The sequence below is a fragment of the Botryllus schlosseri genome, chromosome 1 (genome assembly GCF_051294905.1).
Source record: "Botryllus schlosseri isolate E-star chromosome 1, Bs_hap1, whole genome shotgun sequence".
In the NCBI taxonomy this organism is placed as follows: Eukaryota; Metazoa; Chordata; class Ascidiacea; order Stolidobranchia; family Styelidae; genus Botryllus; species Botryllus schlosseri.
The window spans coordinates 39,922,121-39,943,893 of NC_137236.1; the positions used below are offsets into that span (position 1 = coordinate 39,922,121).

A 21,773-nucleotide genomic window follows, 5' to 3' on the forward strand; every position below is an offset into this window, starting at 1 on the left:
ACAATAGTGGTGATGTGAATCTGACGGTTCGGTTATTTTCGTGATTCAACCACCCTTTCTCATGTTGATCGACTTTTGGTGTGTCGAACTTCAATAGTCATGTCTTAATTCTCGTCCTCTGACTTTGATCATAGCCCACTTACATTTTGATATTTGATGTGAACAATTTATGTTTATTTTCTACAGCACAGATAAATGTCATTATAGCTTTGACGCCACACAATGTTGCGTCCTCGTTTTACTAAACTATCATCGGCCCATTCAACCAAGATATGTTAGCCAGGTCGGTTTCGCACCTTCGCAGGTGACCGAATCACCAACCCATTATGCGCCCTGAACAACAGAACCTTGGTAGAAGAGGCCGAATATGTGTAGGGGGATGATGGAATGAATTTGTCTCTTGTACACTTTAAGCTTGAACAAGACACGAAGGGTGATATTGCATTCAGATGCCATAAATGCGATGGAGCGTAGCCTGGAAGCGTTCAAACGTCTCTTCCTAGTTTCATGCAATATTACAATTTGTGCTTCCGTTTTCGTTGTTCATTCAGTTTGTGTTCAGTTATAAATAACACTGTTACAATTGCCCCGCAAGGGTGGTACAATTGCCCATGGGTACGGGGCGATTGTAACATTTGAGCAGCGATTTTTGCGACCCAAAATTTCCATGATTGATTGTTGATTGAGTTCCAGTTTAGTTTTCATATCAACTATCGAGTTGTTGGCTTCTTCATATAAAACTTTGGAAGTGAAATTTCCACGAGAAGAACAGGTAATGTTGGAAAATACGAAAAGTGTTACAATTGTCCCCGGTCTCCCCCTATTGTATTTGTAGTTGAAGTATAGTAATAATTCTTATGGTTACCGCACTTGTAACGATTCACGGCCATAACTGGAATAATTAGAATGATGTAACTTTCAAATTGTCATGCATTTTGCAACAACATTGTTCTCAATTTTCAAGGTGCTGACCATTCGAGGAAGAATCACCCACCGGGAATTCACGATCCGTAAACGCGGCCGACTGTTTCTCTCCTCAAGCGGAAGCGACAGAGAAGAGGAACGAAGAGAAAAAAGGAGCAGAAATAGCAAGAGTGTGACAAGTCGCGTCCGTTCGCTTTAATGCGTATTTCCATCCGCGAAGTAGTAGGTGGGAAAACTAATGGGCGTTTGGTTAGGGCTTATATAAGGTTGACTCCAGCGCTGTATTTGCTAAATGTTGCTATGAAATAGGTGTGGTGTCATTTGGTATCAATATTGACTATTGAAAGACCATTTGTTAGTGGTCATGGATTTGTTCGGCCAGTATGCAGTAATTTCTGATGGTCACTTCCCGGGCTTCTGTTCTCTAACCCCTCATGATTGTTATCCTGCTTCTAGTAAGACTGTCGATTCTAATGTTTTATCGTATCATTTGTCGGAGGTTTCGCTCGCTTTATTTACAACGTTTTGCTCTCTGCTAGGTCAATTACTGGCTGAGTATCACTACAGCCTAAGAAACTGTACTAATTCTCATTTTAATGTCTTGCTGGTTATCTTGCTGTCAATTCTAATAATTTATTAATGTCTATACCAGTGCCGCCACTCAAATGTTTTGTTCTCTGTACACAATATTGTTAGGTCTTCAGCTTTCCAGGCAGAGTATCATTCCACTTTCTAGACTTGAGTATATATCTCTCCAACTAGCTGCCAAATAACTGATTCATTTGGATTGTTGAATTGATCATTTTTGACAGAATGTGAAGAAATTTTAGTCAAGAATTCTTTTTGTGTTAGTGGCTGTTTTCAAAGAGTGCTGAAGTAGTCATCGTTGATCTTGATAATCAAGTAGAAGTGACGATTGAAGTCAGTTCTCTAGTCATATAATATTAAAAAATATAATAATAAAACTTGAAAACTTGAGTGGAAATAGTTCAGAATCGAATCCATTTTAGTAAGTATAGGCGAAAAAAATGTAGGAGTCATTCGTTAGTCGCTACCTCTGCCATTTTCGCAGTACGAATGTCTTAACTATTAATCATCATTTTCATTTTATTTCTGCAGGGTGTTGAAAAAAAAAGGCCGCATGCTGGTTATTTAACTGGCTCATCAGAAGATGAAACCTGATGATAAGGACTGTTTTCACTTTCTTTCTAAAGACATTCGTTCGTTTGTTCGTTTTATTTTTTACAACGGCATTATTGCCAATTCGTTTGAAATTAAATTATCACAAATGTGATTAATATGTAGTAAATAATGTGGTGTGTGTACGCAGCCGTGATCAGGTTAAGCCCATAGTGGTAGAAAACAGGTTATTATATCAGGATCTTCTTCTTCTAACGTAGGATCTACATTCTACTCACCATGTTTAAAGGCTGTAGCATCTGCATAATATTTACATTATTGAAGGACATGGAAAAGACGTTGAATTGAGTCGACACAAAATCCCCCTTTCTACGACCTGCCGAGATCTAATATCTACTATATCGGCTCGGCTTTTCTACATCTTTGGTCTGTACTGTGTTTGCTGGGCTACATTCTGTTATGACTTCATAACGAGTGTTACACGAAGCGTATTACGTGATTCAGAATGGAATCACTCAGGTACTCAATCTTGCCCAGGCAAACTTATAGGATATTACATTTTCCACTTTCACTTGAAGTAGTTTTATTAAGTCTTTAAAGGGTCAGTTCTACTTGTAATCGCGTATATATTCAACAAGTTACGTCTACTTCTACTTGATTAGCAAGGTTGAGTACTCTGACCAGCTCTGCGTACACTTAAGACTCGACTCGCAATATTGAAGACGAGGGGTGTTAAATTTTTTTTTCAAATTTCATCGGCTTAATTGTCAAAGAGCCAGGTTACCTAAAAAAACGTTGCACACCAAATATGACTCAATTCCAAACAGTATATCCCGAGGTCGCTCAAATTGAAATTTCGGTCGTTTATGCAATAATAGCATTTACGGTGACCAATTTCGTCACACCGACATGACCAAAAATCGTGTTCCTGGTTTTGATCTTAACAAGGGCATATGGTGGAGTTTGGACAGGGTTGTAATGACTCGAGCCAAGTCATACGACTCCAGACACAGACGGTCAAGACCGACATTTCATTGTAATTTTGAAGAATAGTAAAGTAACCACACTATTAGGATTTCGTCTATTGGTACTGGTACTTGGAAATATGACCAGAAACTGCTAAAAGGGAGGAAAATTGGTATAAGATAAATGTGAACCAATAGATATCATCAAACAGAGTTATAAAATGTGGGTTTAACAAGATTTTATCAGGAAACTGAGCAGTCAACACAATGACTTGGACTCGACTCGAGTTATAATACTGTGACTCAGTGTTGGATTGAAAATGACTCGACTTGACTCAAGTCAAAACTGTAAAAGTGAGATCGACTTGCGACTTGGGTACAGTCCTGGGTTTGGATGAAGACACCGCCAGTAAACGAAAAAAGAAATGACACGGATTACCTGAAAACTGCTCCAACTCATTGAAATCGACATGTTGAAACGGTGGTGAGATAATTTTCAAACAGATTACTTTACACACTGAAATTACGACCACGAAAAGGAAATGAACTGACAAGCAGGTAAAATACGTGTAAATATGTTTCTCAAGTGATAGTCGAGAAGTATTTTTTGTCGGACCAATTTAGATTTCACGAAATCGATCCCAGTTATGCAAGACATACCGATGTCTCTCTGCCTTGATTCAAAGTTTTTACTGATCGCAAAGTCGCTATTCCCAAAATCTCATCCCCAAAGACATCAGTTGCATTACTCAATAGCTCGTGTTCGAATGTTTCTCTGCTACTTGATATTGACTCATCCAGGGCGTTAAAAATGGTGCTGATTGCAATCCAGAATGGGCCATGCAATTGAATAGTATTTGTGAGTTGAAAAAACATTTCTGATACTTCACATAAGCTTTGATCCTGGAGCTTTTTGTGCTCAAAACTTTGCGAGATTCAAGGAAACCGAATGGTAACCCAATGAGCTTATAAAGCACATTAGTCATTTTCTGGTCTTTCAATATCATCTGGGCCCCCTTGGCATGGAGTGATAAAAAGCATTGGTGTTTTACCACGATATATGGATACAATTAGATGGTAGTTACCGAATATGGAGGATGACATGAAGAGAGGACGACAACTTTTGCCCATTAGTCTTATCATTCACCTGTGATATAGTAGGCTACTATAGAAGTGCTGCAGAGCAAATAATAAAATATCATATAATATCAAATCGAATAGTGAAGAAATGTACATTGGACTGACAGAGAATATAGATATTGACTATCACTTGAGAAATATATTTACCCGTATTTTACGTGCTTATTGTCAGTTCATGACCTTTTCGTGGCCGTTAATTTAAGTGTGTAAAGTACTCTATTTGAAGATTTTCTCACCATCGTTTTAAAGTCTCTATTTCAATGAAGTGAACCAATCTCCAGGTAATCTGTGTCATATCTTTTTTTCGTTTACTGGCGATGCCTTCATTCAAACCCCACCATAGGCCCTTGTCAAGATCCACACAATTGGAAAATACATCCCTGCCACTTCAGAAATACCTGGAACACGGTTTTTGGTCATGTCGGTGTGACGAAATTGGTCACCGTAAATACTATTATTTAAAAAATGACCGAAATTTCAATTTGAGTCACCTCGGCTTCTACTGGTTGGAATTGAGTCAAATTTGGTGTGCAACGTTTTTTTAGGTAACCTGACGATTTGACAACGAAGCCGATGAAATTTGAAAAAAAAAATTTTTGAACACCCCTATTGGAGACGCAAGATGAGGAGGCATTGACAACACAATTTCTAATTGAAAAATCCATCTTAATGAACTATACATCGTATATTTACTAAAAATATCAAATGAAATATTTTATATGTTTTACGCAATAAAAATAGTAAAACTTGAGATTCCGACACACCATATCAACTCTACTTGAATTGCAACAGAAAGTCATTCCGTGCAGATCTGAAAAGAAATAGCGCATATGCACACGAAACACCCCGAATTATGCTCGATTCAGGCACGCACAAGAAATCGTTCTATTCCTGATATCTGTTATATAGTCAGACAATGATGACTTGATTACCTCCTTCCGGATAAAGTATGGATGAAAGTAGATGAAGAAAATATAAAAGAATCGGTTAACACGATTCAATGTTCAAGTTTGAACCAAACTTGAAACTATATATTTATGAGAAGAAAAATATCAGTAACTGACCTTTTCCAATTTGCGATCTGATAACTGTCGCAAATCATCCTGCTTGGCCAACAGATGTCGTTGTTCGTCAAATTTGATAAATTCTGCATCAAAAAGTATCCCGAGAAATCCAATGACGGCTGCACTATCGACCCGGTCGAAAGACAGAACAGATTTCTGTGAAAATGTTGTCAGTTACATCACATCCAACGTACGAGTCATTCTCAGAGATACGATCAATCATGAGAGAATATTGTCACTTCATATAGCCGCTGCGGGTAAGGCGATTGCAACTCATTATCAGAACATAGCTTGCAAAACGAGTCGTCTGAAATTGCGCACATGAACCACGCAATCGCTACATGAATTATATTGACTGAGACGTTAATAGAAATATCAGATCCCTCCATATCTATTTTGCGCAAAGTGTCACCAAATTCTTGACTCTCTTTAAAAACAATCACTGAATTTCTCCGTCATGGTCTTTCTCTCTCTCTTATTGGAAGTTCATAATACTTCTACTATACGAACTGTAAATGGCGAAAAGTTAAGTTAGTGGATCACGAAATATGACAAAGTACAAGTAGAAGTAGAGCCACAGAAAATTTGATTTACTTGAGTGAGTACTACAAGTAGAGGTAAATACTTGAGTACTTTGAAAAAGTAAAAGAAGTTCCACCTCTGGATTTGAATTAATAGAATACTCCCAATCATCCTTTCATTGCATTGCACGGTTATTTAAATTGAGTAAAGTCGTCTAAAGTTTGATAAAAGGTGATTTGAATTGAGTGAAATTAAATGTCCGGTTTCAAATCGTAGCTTTCTCTCGGGTATGACCTGATGATGATATTGTCAAGTAATGCTTACGCCATATTAACGCTCATAATTACGTCATAAGCTACCGCGTGGCTACACTACAATTTCAATCCATTGCTGTATGTGACTATTGTGTTGCTTTACAGCCTTGTAGTGAAGTCGGTGAAATAAACAAAGATCCGATCATCAGCATGAACCCGTTTATATAAAATATTAAATTTTATTTTGCACATGACTCTGGATCCCCCCAAAATCAGCGTCGAATTGTGCATTGTGATGGAGCTTGACATTGTGACACACCAATGCTGCCTGGCTCTTGCTCCTGAGCTGCAGTATTGTTGTCAGACAGCATTGTTGCGTCACAATGCCCAACTACAACACAATGTAAAATACAAGGCTTATTTTAGGGGGGTAATAAAATTTCTATTTTCGTAATCGGTAGAGCAGTAGATTTCCATCGGTACACGTTTTATCAAATTCGCCACTCGACAAGCCGGTCAAAATTGACCTTAGATTGCCTTTGGTCAAATGGAATGTATTGCGTAACCCAATTGCAGTGAGCCGTTTAATCTCAACGTGTACACACCATATATAGGTCACTATGGTGAATTGAACTAAGATCCGATCATCAGTAATGATGTCATCATTCCAACCTTGATGGTAAACTGACCACTAACACCGTCAGTTATCTCGATCACATCTTCTCCGTTCTTCAAATCAAAACCCCTTCCTGCTCCTGGAGACAGACGGACAACCTGAAAATTGTTCAGAAACTCGAGTATTCCATCATCCAAAAATATTGTGACGTCATATCAGATATACAGTGATGACAACAGCATCGGAAAACGTCACCGACACGCAGGTTTGTAATGACTCGAGTCCCGATTTTCTGATGACTCGACTTGACTCGAGTCATTTTCTCAAAATACGGAAATGAATCGACTCGACTCCAGTCAATTTGTGTATTGGACTCACCTTGGACTCGAGTCATTGCGAATGACTCGAGCCCAGTCATATGACTCCAAGACCAACATTTCATTATTGTTGTTGTTGTTTGTGGAATTCATGGTATTTGTCAACTACTATGGTCATTTACACCAGGCCGATATTCTGCATTTTTATTCTTCCCACTATTTTTATTCTTCCCACTTCTAGGCCTTTTGTAAGACATTGCCGGTACTTGAAAATGCGACCAGAAACTGAAAAGTGAGGAAAATTTGTACATTATAAATGCGAACTATTCGATATCACCAAACAAAGTTTTAAAAGGGGGTTTAACAAGACTTTAACTGGAGACCGAGCAGTCAACACAATGACTCGGACTCGAGCCGTTGCTCGATGACTTGGACTCGGACATGACTCAGTGGTGAATTGAAAATGACTCGACTTGGCTCGAGAGTCAAAACTGTATAAGTGTAATTGACTTGTGACTCGGAGCCTTGTGACTTGACTGCAACCCTGCCGACACAGTTCACCGTATTCCAGCATTTACACTAATTCACAAGACATTTTTAAGGGATTTTTGTCTTTATCATCGGCGCGCAAAATACGACAGTTTGTCATTGTGAGCATGGATATAAATATATATATAAATAAGGGTAGTTCAAAAATAACTTTTTTTCGGATTCCCGGGATTCAATGATTACATTGTTAGGTTCCTACTAGTAGCGGCCGACGCAGAGCCAGTTGAAATTTATTTATTATTTATAATAATAATTACTGTAATCCTCATGAAATTGTCGAGTTGTCTACGAAAACAATGCGAAACAAATTTGACGTGACTCCAGCCCATAGAAGCCAAGTTATTTGATGAATTTAAAATTTCAATTGGCTCTGCGTCGGCATATACTGGTTGTATTCAAGCCAAATTTGGTGTGTAGCGATTATTTAACCAACTTAACAATTTAATCAGTGAATCCTGGGAATCTGGAAAAAAGGTTATTTTTGAACAATCCTAATGTACGGTATATATGTGTATTGTATAATATTGTATGCATGTATTATGAGCAGACCTGATATGGCACGATAGTGACTTCTACTATACTGTTGCACTGTTATTATCGGCAAACGATTTGCCGATGTGATGTCAGAACTCACTGTGTTGACCTATTGCTAATCGGATGGGCGCTTTCTTGAGGACTTGAAATCATCTTCTGCGTGCTAATTCATGTGAAATTCATGCACACTCAAGAATTGCCGTGCTCCCAGTAATGTTGCTTGTTACCGAAGGTAGTCGGTGACAAAGCACTTCTACTTTTTGAAGAACACAAGTCGTTTTCGACTACTTACTCAAGTAAAACTAATATCTTGCTACTTCCACTTCTACTTCATATTAGTTTGCGACTTACATACTTTCACTATTTACAGTTTAAATAGTATACTCATATTGAAATGAACCCGAATATTTTCGGCTGACACTCGTCAGGGGTAATTCGGGTTCATTTCAATATGAATATACTATTCAATTGTATATTGAAGTTCTGTACCTCCAAGAAGCTCTTCAAATATATACAGTTTGTGAATTGAAATGATTATTGATTATATTATTCCAATAGAGAGAGAAAGAGAGAGAGAGAATGAGACTAAAAAAAAATTAGCGAAACATTTTGTCGAGTAGCAAAAATAATTTATGTACCACAAATTTTAAAACGGTTCGGAATGTCCGTTGTGCTTCGAGCGAAATAGATATTGAGCGACAAGAATGTTTTCATGGAACTGTTGGTCAGTATCATTTAGGTAGGGTAGTATTTAGGTATTTGATAACGTACTTTCGCCTATATGACATGTTTCATTACAGTAAATATGGCTCAGAAAAAATATTCGGAACTATCTCATCGTAATCTTGCATTCTAGCCGCACAGCGAGTGCTCAAACAGGGAAAAAGTGGTTCTTGACTTATTAAAGCTAGACCGTTGAGCGTCAACCACCGTTGAAACTATCTTAAACCTGTTGTAAATAGTGTAGTTGAATTTCTCTTTATGCACGGTATCATTACAGTTGGTTTTTTAATTAATCTTAGTTCTTTTATCCGAAACACATGCGTATAGAAGTGCATTTTACAAGGTAAAATTGAACATGAATGGCATTTTGCGATCTACCATATTGTTGTTTAGCGTAACAATCATCACGCAAATCGGTAAAACCGTTTCTGATACAACTCCGTATTGCTTCAAGACTCAATTGCAGGCCTTCCAATACTGCGGAGGGCATAATTCCATGACATTATCTGAAATCGAGCTCTGGGGTAAACAAAAGTTAAGAGCCGCTTCTCTGCAGCAAAATGATCATTTACATCCCACGCTGTGGTCTACTGGTAATTCCTATGTTATAAAACTTTGAGAGCAGCACGATTCCAGCTCTCTGTGTCTGTACCATCCGAAGGGTCAAGCTTCAGGCTTTTGACATCCAATGATAGCGTATTTACGACTGCTTCTCACAACTACTTACTTAGTTGCTTACTTGATTAGATTTTAGCGTCGCCATTCCTAATTCTACTTGACGCAATTTTAGGATGCCTAAAAAAGGACTACTTCTACTCGCGCTTGAGTAGATTTTACCTTCGCTACTTCTACTGGAGTAGATTATTTGACTACCTTGACCAGCTCTGCTAGTTACTCGCGCAGTGCATTTCGCAGCGGCACGTGGCCTTGGAACACGCAACTGCGACATGATTTGTAAAAAATATCGATGCCCAGATTCTGAGTTCATTCATAAGCTTGATCGCCGACGAACTGACAGCTTTTGAGAACGCCAATATCGAACTACAATCAATTGTGTATTTAGTAGCAAGTTGATTTCTGTGTTTAGGTCTCGACATGCGATAAATGCTCGAATTGCTGTTGCTACTCTACGTGACTCAATATTTCACTGAATTCGATTGCATAGCTCGATATTAATGAGACGTGCGAATATGAAAACATCAAAGCAACGGTTAATGTACGTCTTATGGATGAATGCAGATGACATGTAGCAAAATGCCTTCTCTACAACTATGACGTAACGCAGTGGTTCTCAACCTTTTTGACCTCGCGGCACCCTTTGGAAATGAAAAATAGTTCGCGGCACACCATCACAGTGGTTCAGAACTTTTTATTGGCTTACGGCACCTGCAAACTGCCGGAATACTTATTAGCACCCAGTAGTTACGCCGACTCATTCCGGCAGTCAATCCAAAATGTTTCTGTGCTTCCTTTCTTTTGGAATAACCTTCTCCATTTAATTATTTTAAAATGTAAACTTTTGTACGTGAAGCGTCCCACATATAGCTTACAAAGCCGTAATAGAAAGTCGTCGTTTTCCTCGGGCCAGAATATCGTTCCTTCGTGATTACAACAAACAGGGCGTATTCAGACGAAAGTAAAATGGGTCATTTTGAATACGACTTCACAGAAACTTCGGGCTGCCCTTGGATACTATTTCATAGCATTTGTTTGACAATTAATCTGCCCACTGCCGCATTGGGTCGAAGAGGTCAAGCGCGATCGCCGCTAACGAATACGGAGGGCCGGAGGCGTAGAGGTGCAGGGCTATACCAGGCTATACAATGCATTTCCACGCAGATCGTGTAGCACGCGTGAGGATAGCCATACCTCAACAGTTCTACTGGCAGCCACCCCCAGTTCAATTTTATTTCTAGCAAACTAAGATTATAACCTCAGCGGCGAAGAGGTTTATTAACTGATATAATTTGATCCACATTTCTTCTCAACTCTCATATTCGTCGAGAGTAACACAAAGTTGGGCTACAAGCCTACATTTTACCGGATCGGAAGTGCCGGCACGATACCTAACGATCGTAATGTGGATTACCATGTTCGTACTTCGAATTTGCAAGCGCAAACGTCAATTCCAAAGGAATTCATTTCTCGCTGGTGATTGGGGAGGCAATGAGGATTAGAAAACTGCGTTGTCATACAGGCGCCGCCATGTCGGCTCTTCTCTATGCGATCAATCAACGTATTGTGCGAAACTGAATTCAGCCTTCAAGGCACGCGATCTGTCCGGTAAAGTGAATGTGAGAGGCGGTATTAATTGTTGGCATAACATAAATTTTGATTTGTCAAACGCACAAACTTCACATCAAGCTCGATTTAGATTATTATTGATCGTTTGCTACAGACTAGAATTATTTTGCGCATAATTTCAAAATTCCGAAGAAATCGCTCGCGGCACACTTGCGAGAGGTAAATGGCACACTAATGTGCCGCGGCACACCGGTTGAGAACCACTGACGTAACGGATCGTGAGCGATGGTAACGTCACAAGTCGCCGGATACCCTCATAAAATTACGCTTACACTTGTTAGTACGCAACTACATCTTAGAATCAAACTCACTTCCCAATCCAAATTTCCAGATAGCGACTGAATCCGACGATGTCCAAGAAATGAACGTAGTGCTGTGGCCGAGAAATTGTTGCCTATTAAATCTACATCTTTCACCTGAAACGATTGAAACATGATATGAAGTGTTGACCAAAACTAAGTGTGAAAGTCGGTTTGACATCAAATCATCAGCGTCGAAATACAAAGTAACTGAGCCGTAATCAATTCGCTTTACTATTGAAGGATATTCGATGTAGCCTACATTACAAAGTGATATCTCAAAGGTGGTGATATCAGCGACTGTCAGAGAATAAAATCTCCATTGCGAGTGTTTGCGACTAATGTCATGTAGTGATATCATGCCATTCATTACCATTATATTTGGAATAATTTCAAAATTCATATTCGCTACGCCTTTAAATTCCAGGAATAGGAGTCGATTCCAGATTTACATAATTGTGCGTGTGAGCCGCAATCCCTTACATATTGAACGATATGAAAAAATGGGTCATATTGGAGATTACTGGAGAAATTTCGACCAACATTCATGAGAAAATGATTTGACAGGAGTATTATTATTATTATACAAATACCCGTATTTGAAGAGCTTCTTGGAGGTACAGAACTTCAATATACAATTAAATAGTATATTCATATTGAAATGAACCCGAATATTTTCGGCTGACACTCGTCAGGGGTAATCGTCAGCAACTAGTAGAGAATTGGAAAGAACATTGTATATCAACAATCGTATCACAAAATATGACGTCACCAGCATGAAATTTCGAATGAGAGAGCGTTCAATGTACTATTTTTAGGTGATACACGAACTCCTTTTGTTGACAGAGTTTTGGTTGGTGTATTTTGATAAAAGTTGATTCCAAGGCACACAAATGGAATTTCAAATTTCCAATTCTCTACTAGTTGCTGACGATTACCCCTGACGAGTGTCAGCCGAAAATATTCGGGTTCATTTCAATATGAATATACTATTTAAATACCCGTATGTGTTCTGAAAATATTCAAATAATTCTGCGAAGATGGCAAGTCAATATTTACATTTTAATTATATTATAAAGACGCCAGAAAGATTGTACACAAAATTTCTACGACCAAAGACGGAAAAATAGAGATTCCTCTATGAAGGCAAACCAAAGACACTCAATTTCATCAAATTCACTATTCTTACCCACAAGGTCTGAGCAGGCGATGATCAACACTATCGTTGATGCATTACAAGACTATTAATAATACCAGGCGTCAGCAGTGTTCAGCCCGCCGATTGTTTTGCTCAGGTCCGGATTCAGTTGCACATGTAAAAAGTTTGCAAGAAACCCAACCTGCTATATCAGTGGTTCTCAAACTTTTTGGACACGCCCCCCTTGATGGTAGTGAAAAGTTCTGCGCCCCCATATCGCCATATCAAAAAAATATTTAAAAGTGCAACAAGAATACTTGCAATCCCAACGCATAGTCTGATGGTATGTAAGGTTATGACTGTTGAGATACCTTTAAAATATCAAATTCGGACTATAGACCAGGCTTGGCCAAACTTTTCAGCCAAAGCGCCACAGGAGATTTACGAACCATTGCGCGGGCCACTTGAAAATTGATGACCTGTTAGTAGTCGTCCAATAAGAGCGAACCGTATTAGGTAACGGTGAAAACAAGACTTATATTACAACGCACCAAAATAGATAGCAATTATGTCATTAAAACCCAGTGATAGCCGCGCGAAGCGAGTAAATTTTTCTGAGTTATGAATGAATTCCATCAATAATAATAGTAGCCTACTTGCATATATTGCTAGTCGCCTCTGTATACCGCTGGGCTCATTTGGCAAGGATTGGATTATTCAGGACGTGGACATATCAATATCGAAGATCATTTTGTGCCAAGGTTTCATCGCCGACAATCTTTCTGCAAGTGTAGACATGTAGACGCATGTTGGACGACACGTTCTCTCATAATTGCGAATATAGCTAAACTCAATTCTGTAAATTGGGCGTATTATGGATTTTCAGGAGGAGCACCTAGATACCAGGGTTGTAATGACTCGACTCGAGTCACGATTTTCTGCTGACTCGACTCCTTTTATCCAAATACGGAAATGACTCGACTCTAGTCTATCTGTTTATTGACTGGTCTTGGACTCGAGTCATTGCGCATGACTTGAGCCAATTCATATGACCCGAGACTGAGACTGCCAAAACCGACATTTCATTGTAATTTCCATGAATAGGTAAGTAACCACACTATTGGGATTTCGTCTTGGTACTGGTACTTGAAATAGGGAGGAAAGTTAGTATATTATAGATACGAACCATTCAATATCACCAAACAGAGTTATAAAAAGTGGGTTCATCAAGACTTTAACTGGAAACTGAGCAATCAACACAATGACTTAGACTCGGACTTGAGTCATACTACCATGACTCGGACTCGACCCTCTGCTCGCTGAATTGACTCGGTGGTGAATTGAAAATGACTAGACTTGACTCGAGTCAAAACTATAAAGTAAGATTGAATTGTGACTCGGAGCCTTGTGACTTTGTTACAAGCCTGCAAGATACTAAAAGGGGTGTTCAAAGATAACATTTTTCTTCAAATTTCACTGGCTACTTGATAAATTGAAAGGTTGGGTAAAAAACTCGGCATACCAGATTTGGTTTAATTCCAACTGATATACCTCAACTTTCGTTTGCTGTATTATGTTTAGTTCCGCAATTATGGCTCATTATAATTGATCACTAGTCGACCGTGACAGCCATCGCGCTTCGCTCGTAGTCGCCAGGCTTCACGCTTACGCGGGAGCTTAACGTTGTTTGCTGCATTTCTTTATCCTTTCAGGTCATAGTGTGATTGGGGTTATTACCTATTAGCTTGCAATAAAACTGTAGTCACACTCATACTGTGTATTGCGTGGGATTTATTACCAACCAGTAGTCGCATTGCTACAAGAGAAGAAAGGTTTGGATTTATTATGTAAAAATTAAATAATTTTTTTTTCAAAATTTTTGCAACCAGTGGAAGCGGATTTATTGCAGTTCAAAAATTTGGATACGAATAAAATAGTAATCCGACCAACCTAAATATTATTTTATTCAAATCCAAATAACGTCGCTCACACTGGTTGCAATTGAGCAAAATTTGATGAGCATTGTTTCTGTACACAACCCAACAACATCATGGGTTGAACAGAAAATTTAATTTTTTTTTATTTATTTTTATGTAATAAATATCAAACTTTCTTCTCTTGTAGCAATGCGGCTACTGGTTGGAATGGAACGAAATTTGGTGTGCAGCCGGTAATTAGGTAACATAACAATTTTATCAAGTATCAAATATGATTTGAGAAAAGAGTCATTTTTTAACACCCCTACTGTACAGATGCTTTACAGACAAGCCATAAAACTATTAGCTATGATACACGTAATCACCAGTCACTCCTACATGTCAAAATATTCGCATTCGATGTCGCTTCTGCATTTGACGTGGGCATACGAATCAAATCCCTTCATCATTGCAACGATAGAACATAGTAGTTGTACAAGCCATAGTCGTTAAACCAGGGTACGGTGAGTATGCTGCAGTTATCATGCATTGTTAGTAGGCCTAAACGGCATACTTGCGATAGGAGTATTCAAAAATGACTATTTTTCAAATTCTACTGGATACTTGATAAAATTGTTAGGTTGCCTAGTTGAAGGCTGCACGCCAAATTTGGTTTAATTCCAAGCAGTAGCCGTATTGGTACAAGAGAACAAAGTTTTGAATTTATTGTTTAAAAAATGAATAAAAATTTTCTTAAGATTTTCTGTTTACCCCATGATATTGTTAGATTGTCTATAAACGGTGCTCAGCAAATTTGGCTCAATTTCAACCAGTCGAAGCGGAGTTATTGCAGTCGAAAAATTTGGATTTGAATGTTATAGTATTTACGGTGGCCAATTCGAGAATTAGCCACCTTAAATATTATTTTATTCAAATCCAAATTTTACGACTGTAATAACACCGCTTCCACTGTCGAGCCGTGTTACTTGCTAGTGCATTACTCACACGGCGCGTTGTGCGACAATTACGTTGTCAAATATTGATGCAACAACAAATTTTCAGCAGCACAAATTCTCACAGTATTCGATACATTTCGAACGGGAACCTAGTGTATTCCAAATAATAAATGGCAACAGTTTTCCTAATGGTGTAGAAATTAATTATGGCAAGTACGGGGAAGCGGCGTATTGAAATTTGTAGCGATATTTGTTATATTGATCAAGGCTTTTGTACAGTTACAGTAGAGTACGACCGAGCCCCGGCTGGTATCATGATTATACAATATACATATGTTAATCAAAGGTGGTCAATATAGAAGAAGGCGGGTGTTGAAATAGAAATGGTGATGCAGAATTATATACCGGTATACTCAAATACGAGTTGAAGCAGTGCTGTTCGAAGCAGCTCAAAACTATTTCAAGTGGAAGTCGAATTGCTGTCTTTGAAAACTACTCGAGTAAGTAAGTAGTTTTGAAAAGCAATAATAAATACGCACTCATAGATCACTAACACCTGGAAACTGAGAGCTGGTTCTGTGTTGCTACATCCCCAGGAAATTATTATGGCATAAGGATTCTCTTGCATGAGTGTTATTTACTATGATGAAACTGATATATGGGCGATGATGTGGTCTTAAAGTTTGCACATGCCACATAGGACAGCTACATACATCATATTGACCGAGAGAGACTGGGCATATACATTTCGCAGAATCATGGTAAAAATTACGAGAAAACAGCCACCGAATTTCATCGTCTTGATCTTATTCATTCTCTTATCGGATTATTAAAATACACCTTCCTGATAAACTGTAAATAACGAAAAGTAAATAAGTAATTCACCAAATAAAACAAAGTTAAAGAGGAAGTAGCTGGAAAGGGGATTTACTTGTGTAAGTAGGTACTGAAAGTAGAGGAAAACTACTCATACCCGGTTACACAATACACAGTCACATACTCCTGAACCGGATCGTGACCACCTCTGGACTATGAGCAAAGCTTTGCCACGGTGACGTCATAAGTCATTTTGAAATCCATTAGTGGGCGCTAAAGATAGTCCGGAATTTGGGTTGCTGAAATATGGTAACCCTACTGTAGGCCTACTCAATTTTTATTTCAAATTTCACTGGCTATGTTATACAATTATTGTTTTGGCTAAAACAGCGCTGTACACCAAATTTGGCTCAATTTCAACCAGTAGAAGTGAGGTTCTTGCTGTATAAAGTCTTGAATTTATTATTTAAAAAATAAAAATTAGAAAAATTCATATTTTTGCAGATTCTATAAAATTGTTAGACTGTCAGTAGAGATGATGCACACCAAATTTAGCTCAATTCCAACCAGTAGAAGCAAAGTTATTGCAGTAAAAAAAATTTGGATTTGAATAAAATAGTAATTGCAGTGGCTTAACTCTTTCAATAATTCTTATTATAAAATCATAGAATTAGAAATTGAACAGTGTATAGAAAAGAGATATTTTGCCATTAGAATATTTTGCTACTATAGTTAGGAGCTCCGATCACTTCGTTTGCGGTCAATTTATTTGTGATAGAGGAATGGAGGCCCGCCCAGTAAAACGCACAATCTTTGACTGATTGCTCACTCTCTTAGGTTACACCAGCGTATCGAGAACAATCCGAATATAAGCAATATCCGTCATTTTGATCGACACCGTTACTTGATGACTTGAAATTGTCTGGTAAATTTTGCTCCGAGTCACGAGTCAATCCACATTTCTGAAACAACGAGTCAAGTCAAGTCATTTTTGCAAAGTGACTCGAGTCAAGTCAGAGTGACTCGAGTCAAGTGAAGTCATACGAAAGAAGACTCCTGAAATATGGTATATATATATAATAGTGTTTTTCAAGAGGCACCGTCTTTCAACTTGAGCTAAATTCTGGGCCGTGCACCAAAAATCATTAATTTCGCACTTGAATGATAGAATAGATCAGTGGTTCTTAACCTTTTTTCCTCCAGCGCCCCCTTTCAAAAATTATCGTGCTCCAGCGCCCCCCAACCGCATATTGTAAGGAATGTAATAAAGACAATGAGTAAAAGGGAGGGCCGTAACAGCACTTCGTCATCCCCCCTAAAAATGATTGCCTTGCGCACCCATAGCGTGATAAACCAAACTTCCGAGGGCTTCGCCCCCAAGAACCCCGTAGCGTGATTTCGATGGTCAGCAAAGTTTGTGTGGCATGGTCGCCCTAGGTAACAAAATTTTCTATAATGCATGAATGAATAGGTGGTAATTACATATATAAGTCGCTATAAACTTTTTATCCTCTCAGCCCACGTAATCAGATTTACCAGTAGCGCTGATTGAGCTGTTGTATGGTAAGATGGAGGGCACGTAATTAATAATTAAACATATTCGGGCGTGCCCGTAGGTACAATTAATTCGTTACCAGGGCCGTAACAGCACTTCGTCAGCCCCCCCAAAACGTTGGTCTTAGCCCCCCCTCCATCGGGTGATAAACCAAACTTCCGGGGGGCTTCGCCCCCAGACCCCCTTTCGGCTATCCACTATTTGCTGATACTAGTCATCTACATTGGGTGTCCATTTACTGAGCCAGGTATTCCCGCCTAGACGCGCGAAGCGCTAAAAATTTCAATAATTAATGATTGAATTCGTAAATATGATCGGGAATTGCATGTATATTGATATCAAATTTTATCTTCTCTCTGCTCACGTAAACAAATTTACGGGTAGAGCTGAGTGATGTGTGATTGAAAAGGTAGGACCCCTCAATAATAATTATACATCTTCGGGCGTATACCCGTCGGCAGGAACGAAACGGCACTTCGTCAGGCCCCCCGAAAAAACTTGGGTCTTGGGCTCCCATAGGGTGATAAACCGACCGCCCTCATCACGTTGTTCGTTTTGCCACGAAATCAGCTGTACTGTTTAGCGAGCCAGTGCGAAGTGCGAAAACTTTCGATAATTCATGATAAATCGGTCAGTAAGATCGGGAATTGCTTATATATTGCTATTAATTTTCTGTCCTCTCTGCTCACGTTACCAGATTTACCGGTAGAGCTGAGTGAGGTGCAATGTTCCGTCTAAGCTGCTCACGTGCGCAGTGCTGACATGGTATCTGTGCACAGAAAATCTACGTTGCGCACAACTAATCCGAAGTTTTGACCCTTTTTTAGTCGTTACGCACTGCTGTCCAAGGGTCTGCGCAGTGAGTTTATTGAGTGTGCGCAGACTCATCAAAACGTGGAGCGAACAATGTGAGGTGTCTTGGAAACTGTAGGGCCCGTAACTATAATAAGTAAAAATATTCGGGCGGGCGAACCCGTTGGTATGACTTCGTTGCATGATGTTATTTCGTGACCTCCTGTCTGCTATATCAAGAATATAGAATCGCCCAACAGGGATATCGCCCAACAGGAATATCCCTGTCGCCCAATCGTACTAAACTAAAAGACGCACACGATTTCAAATTGGTATTTCTTCACTGGCATATAATTTTTCCCTGCCGGATGGAATTCGTCTTCTGGGGTTCAGATTGCCAACACAGGAATATTCGGTGCCAGTCATTTAGGCGCCCATGGACAATTAAACCTATATGTCTTTTGTAGGCTATTATATACCAAGTTTTCGGTGTTCATTTTCTCTGAATACTGATTAGGGATATGTCCTACCACCACATCATCTACTGCGAAGCCATTTTTCTCCAGCGCCCCCCATACCGCCCCCCTGAGCCCAGCGCCCCCCATATCGCCCCCTGAGCGTTTCCGCCCCCTTTCAAAATCGCCAGCGCCCCCTGGGGGGCGCTGGAGGCAAGGTTAAGAACCACTGGAATAGATCAATTTAGACAACATAACAAAGTGAACAACATTTTAAGGTCAAAGTAGCCCATTTACAGACAATTCCAAATATACTTAAAAACAGCCCTACAATTTCACGGTTGAATGGGCATGAAAAGCATGTTTTTCATCATGCGATAACTTTAAAATTACTCAAGTAATTCTTTTCAAATAAATTGCGATTTAGTGAGCTATACTTCATGATGTTTTGAGCCAAATTTCGGCAAATTTCAGCACTATTGTGGTGACGAAATCCATTTTTTTTGTTCATCAGACATGGAATTACCCCAATACTAAATTTCTTTTTAAAAAAATTCATATTAAAATAACCGTTGCAGAGACCGCCACTGAAGTATAGAAAGTAGGTTAATGGGGACATGTAGGCTACATCACACCCTCAAGTTTTAACCTATTATGATTTTGACTTGGTCTTCAAAGAGCAGGTACAGAAATTTAATATGCGATTGAATAATGTATTCACATTGACATACACCCGATTATTTTTGACCGACACTCCTTGAGGTAATCGTCAGCAACTGGAAGAGAATGGGAAAGGACATTTATTATCGACAGTCATATCACCAAATACACCAACGCGATATTTTCTCAGGTTAGGCTACATGTCAAAATTTTCGACTAAATTTTTACAAGTCATAGACGTTAAGTCAGGGTATGGGGAGTATGCTGCATTTACCCTGTATTTTTCAGTAGGCCTATGCGGCATACCTACAATCGGAGTGTTGAAAAATGATTTTTTTTTTCAAATCGTACTGGCTACTTGATAAAATTGTTACGTTACCTAATTTAAGGCTGCACACCAAATGTGCTTCAATTCCATTCAGTAGCCGTATTGATAAAAAAGAAGAAAGTTTTGGATTTACTATATAAAAAACAAATAAAATTGATTTCAAGATTTTCTGTTCACCCCATGAAATTGTTAGGTTGTATATTAGGGTTGTTCAAAAAAAACTTTTTTTTCCAAATCTCACTCGCCTAGTGACTAAATCGTCAGGATGTCCAAGAAAACGATGCAAACCAAATTTGACTCAATTCCAACCAGTAAAGGCCGTGCAATCTTGAATTGAAATTTTTAAATTATTAATAAAAATAAAAAAATAAAAATTCTCATAGAGCAGTATCGCAGCAAAGCATACACACTCTTTTATCTTCATTTACAAACAATGATCAGGATGAAAACTGATTACCGTGAATTATACTGGGCCAATTCGACTTTAGTAAACTTGAATATATTTCAAGTGACAAGTAAAAACTGTGGGTGTGATCTGTGACTGACAGCCTGGTAAACTAATTTTGCAATTTACATAAACATGTTTGGAATTGTGGAGGAATGGAAGCGTCGCCCACAGAGTTAACATTGGTATAATGTCTGTTGTGGAGACGAAAGAGTCCATCACACTAATGTGACGTCGTCCAGCTTCAGATATTGTACGGTTGCTAATTTGCTGTTCACGTCAAATATGATTTTTAAAATTGCAATCCTTCATACAATAAACCCAAACTACCGGTAGGCCTACATCAGACTATTGGTCCTATACGATTACCGGTACAACTATCAGCGCAGCAGGGGAAAGTTGTAAATTCGTGTACGGTTCACATACGGTACGAATGTTTTCATGTAAATTGCTGAATCTAGAAAACCTCTTCCTGTTGTTTTCCTACGAAAGATATGATTTAATGAAGTGACTCACGTGAATTCGATCCTTGATGCACCTTGCGATGATGCCCAACAGCTCAACGTCGATACTGCAGTTGTATAAATTCAAATAACGAAGGCCTTGACTCCTTGCTGCAAGCGATCCAACGACATGAGCTTCATCGCGACTCAACGAGATGTAAGATGCATCGATGACGTCAAGACCTTTCATGAGATCATCGTCGTCTGATTCATAGGCCGCTGTATAAAGTTCCATGCGAATGCGATTGCGGCCTTCGTCCTCATTCTTCTCGAGTTGAAGGCGAAGCGATCGAGCCAAGACATGTTTCTTCTCCTTTCCATCCGAGACTGTGACGCAACAAGCAATATCGTGGTGATCGTTGGCATTGCATATTTACGTAACAATTGGAAGATATACGCTACTACGACAACACAGGGTTAGAATGAAGCGATTAAACTATAGATAACTAAGGTAAACCGTAGATGCGACACTCGCGAGCATTACGTAACGTCACGCGTAACGTCACAAAAACTAACGCGTAACGTCACGCGTAACGTCACAAAAACTATGAGCTGCGCCCGTAAAGGCTGCTGCACACTGGCTTTGCGACACGACTAAAACAGGTAATTCCCCGATCGTGTCGCGCTCACGATCGCGGTAGTTGCGTTCTGCTGCACACTGGGACACCGAGTCGTACACTCGTAACGTAGGCCTATCTGTTCTGTACCAGCTTAATGATTTCGTAACAGTATAGGTTCTTGGTTATTACTTTTGAAGAACACATCAAGATACTTCCTACACACATATGTGTTTTTTATGTGTACTGAAAGCATTTTGCTGATGCTCCGAATTTTGATAAGGAATACACCATAATGCCA

At 39.1% G+C, this 21,773-nt stretch overlaps 1 protein-coding gene across 3 annotated transcripts in view; it reads right to left on the bottom strand.

The window, feature by feature from the left end:
- The window catches only part of LOC145436402 (uncharacterized), a 493,503-nt gene that overhangs the window by 414,517 nt on the left and 57,213 nt on the right, over positions 1-21,773 (bottom strand). For all 3 annotated transcript variants that reach the window (XM_080313759.1, XM_080313751.1, XM_080313767.1), the window contains exon 5: positions 20,929-21,242. In XM_080313759.1, coding sequence (XP_080169885.1) covers positions 20,929-21,242 — 314 coding nt within the window. The remainder of the gene's footprint in view (positions 1-20,928; positions 21,243-21,773) is intronic.